Raw genomic sequence first — 13,288 nt, forward strand, 5'->3', positions numbered from 1 at the left:
TCTACCGTGTGAGCTATCCACGAACACAAAAATATTCGTTTCAAACTCAAAGTCATTACTAGATCCCTCTCTCACCCACTTCTTGAGACCGCCGATTCGTTCGTACACCACCATCGCGAATAATTTTGACCAGCAGTTAAGCCTAATAGCCAATATTCTCAACACAAACATATAACATAGAAACGATTGAGACATTGAGTATGCTCCGGTGTATGGGGTGAATTTTTAATTCAGAAAAGTGAGTGGAGCAGGCACTTATGTTGGTAACAACAAGATATGAAGTGAATAGAAAAGTGCCAGAAGACAATAGAGAATAAAAATTTTCCGCGGCGGTGGTGGGGTTTGAACCTGCGACCTTATTGGTACGACAACTCCGCCTGGCAGGTGAGAGCGTGGCTCTACCGTGTGAGCTATCCACGAACACAAAAATATTCACGAATATTTTTGTGTTCGTGGATAGCTCACACGGTAGAGCCACGCTCTCACCTGCCAGGCGGAGTTGTCGTACCAATAAGGTCGCAGGTTCAAACCCCACCACCGCCGCGGAAATTTTTTATTCTCTATTGTCTTCTGGCACTTTTCTATTCACTTCATATCTTGTTGTTACCAACATAAGTGCCTGCTCCACTCACTTTTCTGAATTAAAAATTCACCCCATACACCGGAGCATACTCAATGTCTCAATCGTTTCTATGTTATATGTTTGTGTTGAGAATATTGGCTATTAGGCTTAACTGCTGGTCAAAATTATTCGCGATGGTGGTGTACGAACGAATCGGCGGTCTCAAGAAGTGGGTGAGAGAGGGATCTAGTAATGACTTTGAGTTTGAAACGAATATTTTTGTGTTCGTGGATAGCTCACACGGTAGAGCCACGCTCTCACCTGCCAGGCGGAGTTGTCGTACCAATAAGGTCGCAGGTTCAAACCCCACCACCGCCGCGGAAAATTTTTATTCTCTATTGTCTTCTGGCACTTTTCTATTCACTTCATATCTTGTTGTTACCAACATAAGTGCCTGCTCCACTCACTTTTCTGAATTAAAAATTCACCCCATACACCGGAGCATACTCAATGTCTCAATCGTTTCTATGTTATATGTTTGTGTTGAGAATATTGGCTATTAGGCTTAACTGCTGGTCAAAATTATTCGCGATGGTGGTGTACGAACGAATCGGCGGTCTCAAGAAGTGGGTGAGAGAGGGATCTAGTAATGACTTTGAGTTTGAAACGAATATTTTTGTGTTCGTGGATAGCTCACACGGTAGAGCCACGCTCTCACCTGCCAGGCGGAGTTGTCGTACCAATAAGGTCGCAGGTTCAAACCCCACCACCGCCGCGGAAAATTTTTATTCTCTATTGTCTTCTGGCACTTTTCTATTCACTTCATATCTTGTTGTTACCAACATAAGTGCCTGCTCCACTCACTTTTCTGAATTATATATTTAAATTGCATGTTGCTTCTTTTTCCTTGGGACATGGTTTTCTGTCGTAATTTCTGACAATTGATGGTATGAATAGGGCCGCTGGAGTTACCCTACAGACATAAAATAGCATAAATTGCGTTCGGTAAACAAAACAAACAGTGATGTTTTAATAGATGGAACGAGACACACTGGGCACCAAGTACCAATGCCAGCTTTTTTAGAAGGCAAAGTTGAACCATTTTTCAGGGTCAATCAGCATGGTAACTTAGTAACTGGCTCTAAACTATCGAAATACTGGCGGACGCCCTGATGAAATATTTCTCCGACGAGCATAAAAGCGTATCCAGAGGACAAAAACATTATAAATATGGTCATGTTTTGACTTTTACACATTCTGATCACAAGACATATGAAAAGTTCTAGCCAGCATGAAGAATAAAAAGAACTGATTTTCTTTATTTAGAACCACGATGGCCGCCGTTGCTGACATCAGACTAATGAATCCAATTGGAGCCTTTGTTATAGTGATCCCAAACGAAAGTGAAAGGCGACATTCACTCATCAGGCAACGATATGACGAGGGCTGTACACGACACGGTAGTTGGTCGACTGATGATGATGATGATGATGATGATGATGCTGTTGATGATGATGATGATGATGATGATGATGATGATGATGATGATGATGATGATGATGATAATGATGATGATGGTGATGATGATGAAAGTACACAGTATTTCTAGATAGACAGCATTTATCCTCCTCTCCTCCTCCTCTTTCTCTTCCCCTTAATGCAACAGGCTGTTGCAAGAAGCAATATGCAACGGTTGGGACACTTCATTCTTTATCTAAAAGTATCATATTACCCACTGTTGTGGTTTGATCTAGACCACGTGATGTTATTACAAGAAGCTACTTGGTTTAGTGTTCTCCCTCCTCTTTCCTCCTCCAGCCTATCCCCAGCATCGCTGTCTGATTTCTTTATTTCGACCGACTAGGTGGGCAAACACAGAACTGCCCACCTTGGTTTAGCTTATTTATTCTTATGTTATTGAGGTACTATGGTAACGAGGGAAACATGACTGATTTTGTTTTGTAACACTGTTTCTTGGTGTGATAACTTATGTTTCAAAAAAATAATAATTTAGCTTTATATAGCACAATATCCACTAAATGTGCTCAAAGCGCTTTACAAGGGGTCCCTGGTCAACAGCAACATTTAACATGTAGGACGGGACATGACGCCTGTTAGGCGATATTACAATTTTTCGATCAAAGACAACGCTGTTAAAGGCCAGGTACTCATTTTAAACCTGAGTATGGTGAGAGAATGTGAGTAAAGAGCCTTTTCCAAGGACTCAACGATGCGCCGAGCGCGAGGCTCGAACCCAGGACCTTCCAATCCGAAAGTGAGTGTCATACCACTAGACCACATAGCCACACTATAATGTGTTAGTTTGACTGTACAAGAATACAGTAGAACATGATGAAGAAATACAAATTAATGGGTTTCGAGACTAAAAGCAATATAATAAATTAATAATTATAAAAACAAAAGCACGACACCAATGAATATTATATGAATAAGTCAATAAATGACATTAATACCATACTGTGATTTTTCTAGAGACATGCTTTCCTTAATAGTATCAATATAAACTAAAGTGATGTTTAAATCATATTTCGTTTACCAATAGGCTAATAGAGATTTATAGGTACCGAGTGTAAGCTGGGCAGAATGGACTTGTTTGCATTTTCCCAACCTAGACAGCGGCTAGACATAAGGTCGTAAAGCCGAGACGTTGACGACGGTGTGGGCGTTTGATAGGTGGAGGGCAGATGGCGATAAAATTAGCAAGAGCGTTTCCTGTACATTGTGGAGTGCGCGATTATTCACGATACCACCTGAAACATCGAAATTAACCTTAGCACAAGAATCAAGTTCAAGTTTTATCAGCTAAATCTCACTTGAGTAAATTAAGTGTTCTTCAGATGTGGTAAATCATCTTGAAACTTGAAAATAACAGGTTCGGCTGTGGCCACCCTGCCCACTATTACCAACCGCCACTGAATACGGAAGGCGGACGACTTCTGGAAAGGTTCGTACAAGTCTGAGGGCCTCCCGATGGCTTGAAAATGCTTTAGATGGTCTCCGGACGGCTCCAACGGCAATTAGTATTACCGGAAGGGGTGGGGGGGGGGGGGGGTCCTACCAATTAAAGCTAGAGGTGCCTACATGAGCCAATAAAATGGAGATAAAAATATAAAGCGAGTAGATGTGACTCATATATAAGGGAACAACACAAAACAAACAACGTTTCGGCCCTTGGCCTTCGTCAGGAGACAGTAAACAAAAACACAAACAAATATGTAAATTTACAAAATATCACATTTTGTCAAATGTGGAAAGATTGAACTTGAACACGTATCAGACACACAAATACATGGAGTAGTAGGCAAATTAAGTTGTAAAACTAAAGCTACAGGTGCCTAAATGAGCCAATAAAATGGAGATAAAAAAAATAAAGTGAAAGGGGCTTTCGGAAGGCGGAAGACTTCTGGAAAGGTTCGTACAGGTCTGAGGGCCTCCGGATGGCTTGAGAATGCTTTAGATGACCTCCGAACTGCTCCCCTGGGTCGCCGGGCGGCTCCGGACGGCAATTAGTAGGACCGAAAGTAAATACAAAATTTAGTAGTTGATATTTGAACGATGAAGATTAAAGAGAAATAACATCGTTAAGTCTGAGAGAATGAGTGTGTGTGTGTGTGTGTGTGTGTGTGTGTGTGTGTGAGAGAGAGAGAGAGAGAGAGAGAGAGAGAGAGAGAGAGAGAGAGAGAGAGAGAGAGAGAGAGAGAGAGAGGGGGGATTGTTCATGTAAAGCGCATTGAGCTTTGAAAGACGGGGGAAAAGCCCTATATAAACGGATTTTATTATTATTATTATTATTATTATTATTATTATTATTATTATTATTATTATTATTATTATTATTATTATTATTATTGTCATCATCATCATCATCATCATCATCATCATTCTTCTTCTTCTTTCTTCTTCTTCTTCTTCTTCTTCTTCTTTCTTCTTCTTCTTCTTCTTCTTCTTCTTCTTCTTCTTCTTCTTCTTCTTCATCTTCTTCTTCTTCTTCTTCTCTTCTTCTTCTTCTTCTTCTTCTTCTTCTTCTTCTTCTTCTTCTTCTTCTTCTTCTTCTTCTTCTTCTTCTTCTTCTTCTTATTATTATTATTATTATTATCAAAGACCGGCGTTCGCTTATTTGAAGGTTAATTTATTATGGGCTTATTGTTGTAATAGAAATCTCAAACATAAAAAAGAAATTTAAAAAAATTGAGCTTTATATAGCGCAATATTCCCTAAATGCGCTCAAAGCGCTTTACAAGGGGTCCCTGGTCAACAGCAACATTTATGTAGGACGGGACATGACGCATGTTAGGCGATATTATAATTTTTGGACAAGGACAACACTGTTAACGGCCAGGTACTCATTTTACACCTGAGTACAGTGAGAGAATGTGAGTAAAGAGCCTTTTCCAAGGACTCAACTATGCGCTGAGCGCGAGGCTCGAACCCAGGACCTTCCGATCCGAAAGCGATTGTCATACCACTAGACCACATAGCTGCACATAACAAAAAATGACCCAAAATATTGTCCATTACACCAATGTTAAACTAGGCTCATAATTTCGTTCGGATGTCAGACCTGCATATTATGTACAGTCTAAAATCAATTATTATTACCCACGTAGATTTTAGGCGATCACGTTCTTTGGGATTAAATTTTTTTTTTTTTTTTTTTTTTTTTTTTTTTTTTTTAATCTTTTGTTTTGTTGTTCATTATGCCTTTCTACTGAGCAATTAACATTTTAAAGTATATCCGGTTAAGCGATTCGTTGCCACAATGTTGCATCGCGGGGTGAATTACAAATTTTAAGAAAGGGCGATATTCGATTTTTTGAGGATATCGAAATAAGCCATTTTTTCATTTTTATGTTATTACTTTTTCAATCCACAGCTTCTGGCAGCTAAATATTCACAAGAGTGTTAAAAATTGTATTATAGAAGTTGAGGAATTTAATTTCAATGAAGATATTTTTGGGTGTCTATGAGGTCGGGGCTAGGTGCACACGTTTGCATAGGGGTGGGGGAGTATATTTACAGAATAAATGCCCCTCGTCAACGAAAATCGCAAAAGGCATAATATGTCATTTAATTTAATCGCAAAAGGCACATGTCATTTATCTTTTAAATATTATAGAGCAGTAAAGTTAGGTGCCCCAAACGTAAACAATAACAAGTTGCTAGTGATTTCCGTTAGGGACCGGAATAATTTACGCACAATATAGGTCTCCCAATTTTGTAGTTTGAGTTGTAGGCAATACACTTTCAGTATTGAAAATATGTTTACATAAAATCTAACAGTTGCAGAAATAATAATATAAGGCTAAATTATTCTGAAAATCAGGCTCCGAATAATTCTCGTTTTGTTCACACCAGCGCAATAATTTGCTCTGGTCTAAAAATAGATAGACTGTAACTTTTGATAAATTTTAGAAAATTTTACCTTTTGTTCCATAAAATATCCATATCTAGACATTATTTGATGCATGATCGAGTATTTATGAATATGTGTTTCTTTTGCCACCTAACAGCCAAATTTTAAAGGTTATTTTTTTCTATTATTTACATTGGAACGTGAGCTGTCAAGACAGGAACATGTGGTTTGCCACGTGCTTCTCGACCTTTGTTTACGTTTGGGACACCTAACTTTACTGCTCTATTAGTATAGAGAGCTAAAAGTTTGATCAATTTCAGTACTAAATACTAAATACTGGTATCAATTAGTGCCTATTCTTACAATGTCTACCCTTCAATCATGAGCCTGCATCAGTCAACCGATTGCTGAAAATTAATTAATCTTTCCTTTACTTTAGCCATTTAGACAGCCTTTGATGGGGTTTTGGGACCAATTATTCATTCATAACAAGCGGCTGGGTCGTATACAATTCAGGCGATATAACGTTTTAGTAGCAGAACTGTTCCAAATCTTTACATTTTGTTGTTTACTTGGTATTGCTTGCCTATTATCCAGTTATTACAATTACAACAGGAGACAACTTAATACTGCGTAAGGGTTAGAGAGGTATCTCATCTATCTAGATACAGAGCCCAGTTGCTTTTCAGACACTTTTGGAATGATAATGGTCCCCACCGAGCTGAGTGATTTTACCACTTTTATCAGTATCAGCCAGCGCCTGAGAAAAATGACGCCACATTAACATAAAAAAAAAAAAAAAATTCCTCGTCGTTTGAAATGTATCTACGTTGAGTTAAGAGTCATTTATTGAATTAACTAATCAAACATACAAACAATTAATTACAGATGGAATTGGCCAACTATAATGAAAAGTTCGAACAAAATCTAAAAAAAAAAGTCATTGTAGGATATCTAGACTCTAGACTACCGTTTTATACTGTGTCTAGAAGCTTAACTCATAAAAAGGTCCCGATAGCTCAGTTGGTGGAGCACTCATTTCACAAGAAAAGACCGTAGTGCATGGGCCAGTGGGCGAAACCCTCCCCCCCCCCCCCCCCCTGGGGGAGTTTTCGCCACATGGTTTTTCTGAAACAGCAGTATATCTTGAGTATTAATCCGGGTGTTACCGTTTTTTCAAGTGTCATTTACGAGAGTTACGGCCCTTGAAAGGTCATTAGGTGCAATTTTTTTGTGAAATCGTTTTTGTGCATAAAATGGTTGTTTATCACCTTGAAATTGTTTCACATACAATCAATAATGGAATTTTATTGTAATTTCTCATTTTTTGCCTCATATCATAAAATATTTTACAAAGCCATATAGCGTTTTTAAATCTTTGATAGCCATTTTCTCTATAATTTGAAAAAAAAAATATATTACAGTGTACTTGTTTCCCTTCAGGATGAATAAACAAGAGGGATTTTGCACTAGCACAATTCAGGCATGCTTCAGCGACATATAACACAAATTAATCCGGGTGTTACAGTTTTTTCAAGTATCATTTACAGGAGTTATGGCCCTTGAAAGGTCATCGGTGCAATTTTTCGTTAACTCATTTTTGTGCATAAAATGATTGTTTATCACCCTAAAATTGCTTCAAATGCAATAAATAGTGGAATTTTATTGTCATTTCTCATTTTTTGCCTCATATCATAAAATATTTTACAAAGCTATATAGGGTTTTTAAATCTTTCATAGCCATTTTCTCTATAATATGAAAAAATATATATTACAGTGTATTTGCTTCCTTTCAGTGATAAAAAAACAAGAGGAATTTTGTACTAGCACAATTCAGGCATGATTAATGGGCATATAACACATATTTCTGAAAGTGTATCCTTTGGTGTAAGCGTAATTTTGTGATTTTTAGACTTAACCATATTTCACACCATCAGTAATTATTCCTATTTCATAATTTTGGGGTCCAATGGACCCCCTGACTCTAAAAAAGCAATAAATACAATAACCTGTGAGGCATTTGACTGGAAGTTTTCAGATTATAAACATCCTTAACCGCTTTGGACATTGCGCATCCCACTCTACTCTTTTGGAACTGGAGACTGCAATGTGCGACAGTGTTGTTGAATGCTCCACAAATCTTCCTTCTGCCGCATTGGCACATCCAAAAATCACCCATTTTTGCTGGGATAATTTCGATCTCTTAGAGGAGACCACTAATGGGTCTGGCACTACACACTCTACTCATGGCATCATGATCCAAGAAATAAAAGAAGGAAACTTGGAAAGAAAAATAGAGCAACAAAATGTCACGACTGGAAAAACAAAGAAAAGGTCAGCAACTTTCAAACCCATCCAAATTCAGCCTTGCTTTGCAACTGGAAGAGCAGAACCTTCTCTGACTGTTTCCACAACAACAGTAGAAAACAATCAAGAAAGACAGCTGCACCAAGATAATTTTCTGTGGGTGTTCTGTAGGATGAAGTTGAATTCAGACGGAGAACGTTTCCCTGGCTGGAAAGGTTGGCTTTCATCAACAACTCCAAACCCCCAAAATTAAAATGAAACCAACATGCCTTCAATTGTTGAATATATGCCTTTCATCAATGCTCCCATAACTGAAGCAGCTACAGTACAGAAGGTGCTACAACTATCTTTGGAGGCAACACAAGAGCTTGGTCAGCCATATACATTTGTAACATTTGACCTTGCTGTAGCAAAGAAAGCTTACGATATTGTCTGGCAAAACCCACAGCTTTACAAAACAGTCATTATTCACCTGGGTGTCTTTCACACCATAATGTCATATCTTGGTGCCCTGGGAAAGCTCCAAAGTGGATCTGGTTTTGAAGAAATTGTGACTGAAGCAGGGCTATGTGCACATGGTTCTATGGATAGGATTATGAGTGGAAAGAACTACAACAGGGCTATACGAGTGCATATGTCTGTTTTGGAGGCTCTAGAGAGGCTTCTGCTTGCAAAATTTGAGCAGGACACGGATTCAAAACTCAGTAAAGACCTCATGTCTTACATAAAGGAATTCACCGAAGGAATTTCAAGCCATACAGCTAATAAAATTCTCCAGTCAACTGTGTATGCTGAGTTATTTTCCCGGTATGAAGCCTTCAAAGAGAGTGTCCGCTCAGGAAAGTACGGAAAAACTGCACAATACTGGATCCAATACATGGACAGAGTTTGGCTTCTCCTCCAGTTTCTGCGAGCTACAAAGACAAACAACTTTCTTCTTCATATATCTTGTTTAAAAGAACTGTGCCCACTGCTTTTTACCATGAATCACCACAATTATGCCAAGTATCTCAGTGTATATTTTGTGTCACTAGCTAACCTGATTCATTCCCACCCAGGGCAGAAGAAATGTTACAAGATAATGGATTTAGTGTCTCCAGATCAAGGACGCCTGCTGGAAGAATAGCAGTTGATATGACCATTGAACAAACAATAAACAAACATGCAAAGACAAAAGGAGGTATTGTTGGGTTCAGCAAGAGTCTTCCAAGCTATGACCGTTGGAGTGTAACAAGACACAATCGAGCAGAATATGTATCAGCAACCCAAAGAATGATCAGCAACAACAACTGTATGGATATTGACACCCACAAAGAATTGAGCCTTGCAGAAAAAAGACAAAGTGAAAAGCGAGTGCAAAAGATCCTCCAGGCATTTTCAGCATTTATCAATCCCTTTGAAGTTGAAGATGGTCTGGTCAGTCTAGCTTCAGGAATGAAAGTGCAAGAGGATGTTGCTGATGACCTGCTAGCCGTGGAAAAAACAGGAAAAAGATTGTTTGAAAGTTTTGTTGAAAACAGACTGAAGGAAAAGACTGTAGAATTTCACAAGCCATTAGAAAGGAACAAGACCAAGACATTTGCATCATTGAGGAAAGTGGTAACAGTGAAAAAAGACATGAACGTGGTCAAAATCAAGGCACAAAGAAATTTATTTGGCCAGCTTCTTGTTTTGTCCCAAGAGCACAGTGTTGATCTTCAAAAAGTTCTTCAATATCCTCTAACACCTACTCCATGGTCGCTGGCTTCATCAGATGGTTTACCTCTGAAGACCAACAAAGCAACTCTGTTGCACAAGCTCACGCCTGACAATTCATTAATGTCCGAGGATTATGCAAAAAAAAACAAACACCGTTTACATTGTTGATGGCAATGCACTGTTACAAACTCTGTCAGCAATCCCAAATACATTTGGTGAAGTAGCCAAACTTACATTCTCCTCCTTACCACAAGCAGCTTGTGTACACTTTGTGACTGATACTTACATAGAAGATTCAATCAAAGGTTGTGAGAGATTGAGGAGAGGATCTTCTGAAGATAATGCATACTTGTTAAGAGGATCTGCAACAACAGTGCCCAGACGTTGGAAATCATTTCTCAGCTGCGTTGATAACAAAAGATCCCTTATCAGGTTTCTGCTCAAGGAATGGGAAAGTAACGAATATGCAAAGAAACTGAGAAACAGGGAAATCTTCTTTGTCTGTGAAGAGAGATGCACCTTACTTTACAGTGACACGGATGAATTTACCACAGCTGTACCTTGTCTAGATCTCTTCTCATCACAGGAAGAGGCAGACACACGAATTATACTGCACTGTCAATATGCTTCCCGCCAACCAAACTGTGAAACAATTGTTGTCAGATCACCAGACACGGATGTCTTCTTACTTCTCCTTTCATTCTCAGAGACAATTGGAAAGACCCTGATTTTTGATACTGGCTGTGGCAACAACAGGCGACAAATCAATGTCTCTCAGATAGCAAAGACTTTGTCTAAACAGATGTGTGATGCATTACTTGGTGTCCATGCATTCACAGGCTGTGACACAACAAGTTGCTTTGCTGGGCAAGGAAAGCTGAAAGCTCTAAAATTTCTTCAAATGGAGGAAGATCTTAGAATTCTGTTCTCCAGATTTGGAACATCAGCAGCTGTTTCGAGTAATGACTGTCTCATGTTAGAGTCATTTGTGTGCAAGCTGTATGGCAAAACCTCATGCACAAGGGTCAACAAAGTGAGGTATGACATAGTTCGCCAGCGTTTCAAAGGAAAGAAAGGTACCATCTCATGCAGTGGTGGAATTGATCTGTGTCAGATGCCTCCTTGTAGTCAAGTATTGTCACTGCACATATCAAGAGCCAACTTTCAAACTCTCATTTGGAGGAATGCAGTGTGCCAGAATCCTAGCATTCCAAAACGGTTGGCAGAGAAATTCTGCAAATGAATTGGAAGTACAGTGGTTCAAAGATGCTTTCATTCCAGATGAGTTGCAGGAAATTGTGTATGAAGAAAGCTGCACCAGTACTGACGAAGATACATATGCCGAGGATGGTAGTGATAGCTTTGACAGTGATTTCCTTGACGACACTTCAGAGGACGAAGAGGATTTTGCTACTGATGATGAGGATATGTAATAAATTGGTGAGCAGTGCAAACTGTTAAGGAGTAAAGCATGTTTGCAAAACACATAAGGATATTGTTTTTATGTACTTACTGCATCTTGAATCAAGAATCCCTTTTGAGTATCAATTATTCTTCATAATATAACAATGCGATTTCGTTCAAAAGTCTTCGGTAATGATGCTTCACTTGGGTTGTGAACAAATTAGTCTTTTTTCATGATATATCTATTGTTTCTACCACACCTTCAACTTACTTTTAAATGTGACAACTGGACATCAATACCATGTTTAAAAAGAATGAAGATTATGATGAATTTGGCATCCCACAAAGTGGAGAAAAATTTAAGGGTTGCGTACACTTTTAGTTTTTCCTGTGACGTAGAAATATGAAGGTTGTTGTTGAGGCTTGGGCCATAGCTTTCTTCAGTGCTACATTTTTAATGAACATGCTGTTTTTGGCCATATTTAAAATAATTTTTGTGTAAAACACTGAAAAATAGCCCATAAGTTTAGATATGACACTTCATGAGATTACTGACAAATTGTTTCAACTTTCTGTGAATCTATATAATATTTACAAATTGAAAGCTTGTGCACATAGTTTGATAGTATATTCAATTTCCTTCAGTTTGATACCCAATTTGCATATATTTGAATTAATATTGTAGTCTCCAGAGCCTTTGAAAGAAATGTTGTCTCTTTTTTGCAAGGGGACACAACTCACTTTTTCAAAGGGCCATAACTCTCTTAAATGACACTTATTTTTACGGTAACAGTGGAATTTGTATGGCCAATCAGTTCTATTATTTGAAAAACATAGTGGCATAAACTCCCAAAGGGGGGGGGGGGGGAGGGGGGGTCCCAGTGGCCTAAGCACTACCGAGATCGATCCTGGTTAAAGCCAAGATTTTTTTCTGACACCCCCGTTCCCTCGCTGGTTCTGTTTGCATTGGTGGAAGGTGATGGACTTTGTGATCGACTAGTGTCCTATTTAGAGAAAGGGTAGTATTTTGTCCGTTTTATGTACATAGAAACTGAGACAAGTTTTGGCTCCATAGGCCTTATGACTGAAGGACTACAAAGGAAGAAGCATACTCAAATGTTTCTCACTCTCAGTACCTAACCTCGTATAAAAACTCGCATTCTTCTCATGAAGTGTTTTTATTAAACCCAACAGAAAATTGTTGGAAAGTCCCACTACCCACCACCACCACCACCATATCATCATCACTACCACTACCGCTACAACCACCATATATAATAATATAGAAAGACATCAACAGGACAACTAGTGAAAATATCTATGTGGAATTTGACTATTATTAACTTGTTTTAAGACAGAGAACTAAGCTTACAAATGTAATAACAGAAAATGAAGTGAGTAGAAAAGTGCCAGAAGACAATAGAAAATAAAAATTTTGCTGTGATGGGGGCTCGAACCTGCGACCTTACTGATAAGCCTGGCTGTGAAAGGGACGCTATGCAGTTGATGCCATCCACCACTCCATTAAAAAAGTTGTTTCAAACATAGTGTCTATCCTCTCTCCCGACTTCTTGAGGTTATGGGTTCAAGACACAACTCTGCAAAGTTTGTTTTCAAATATAATTACCAATATTTATCTCGGGTGCAGTAAAGTTTTTTAAAAAAGTGATTCTTTTGTCTGATTAGCAGTGATGTGGTAGCTGGATTTCTTTGATATTACTTGAGATATACCATCATCCTATCTAAAGATTAGCAAGCAATTGTTGGTGTCCTTTAAACGCTAGAGAACTCGTGATAAATTTGGCTGTTTGTATAGTGTAATGGTGACCAGTTTTGGCTCTTGCACATCTCACTGATGCTTTCAATCTTCCTGTAGTTGTTACAAACAAACCCACATGCTCTGATTTGAAATTTCTCGAGCTGTTCCATCTGCTTTTTATTCC

The 13,288-nt window shown here is 38.6% G+C and overlaps 1 protein-coding gene across 3 annotated transcripts in view; it reads left to right on the forward strand.

Annotated features, from left to right (window-relative positions):
- Positions 1 to 6,308: 6,308 nt before the first annotated feature.
- LOC144975474 (phospholipid-transporting ATPase ABCA3-like) overlaps positions 6,309 to 13,288 on the forward strand; it is a 63,527-nt gene continuing 56,547 nt past the window's right edge. For 2 of the 3 annotated variants that reach the window (XM_078919592.1, XM_078919597.1), the window contains exon 1: positions 6,309 to 6,569. In XM_078919592.1, coding sequence (XP_078775718.1) covers positions 6,394 to 6,569 — 176 coding nt within the window. In that variant the 5' untranslated portion in view covers positions 6,309 to 6,393. Of the gene's footprint in view, positions 6,570 to 7,177; positions 7,249 to 13,288 lie in introns of those variants that run through there. The other variant, XM_078919593.1, reaches the window with a different exon arrangement.

Source organism: Berghia stephanieae, chromosome 6, assembly GCF_034508935.2.
Source record: "Berghia stephanieae isolate SIO BIC M18660-M18661 chromosome 6, UCSD_Bste_1.3, whole genome shotgun sequence".
Classification (NCBI taxonomy): domain Eukaryota; kingdom Metazoa; phylum Mollusca; class Gastropoda; order Nudibranchia; family Aeolidiidae; genus Berghia; species Berghia stephanieae.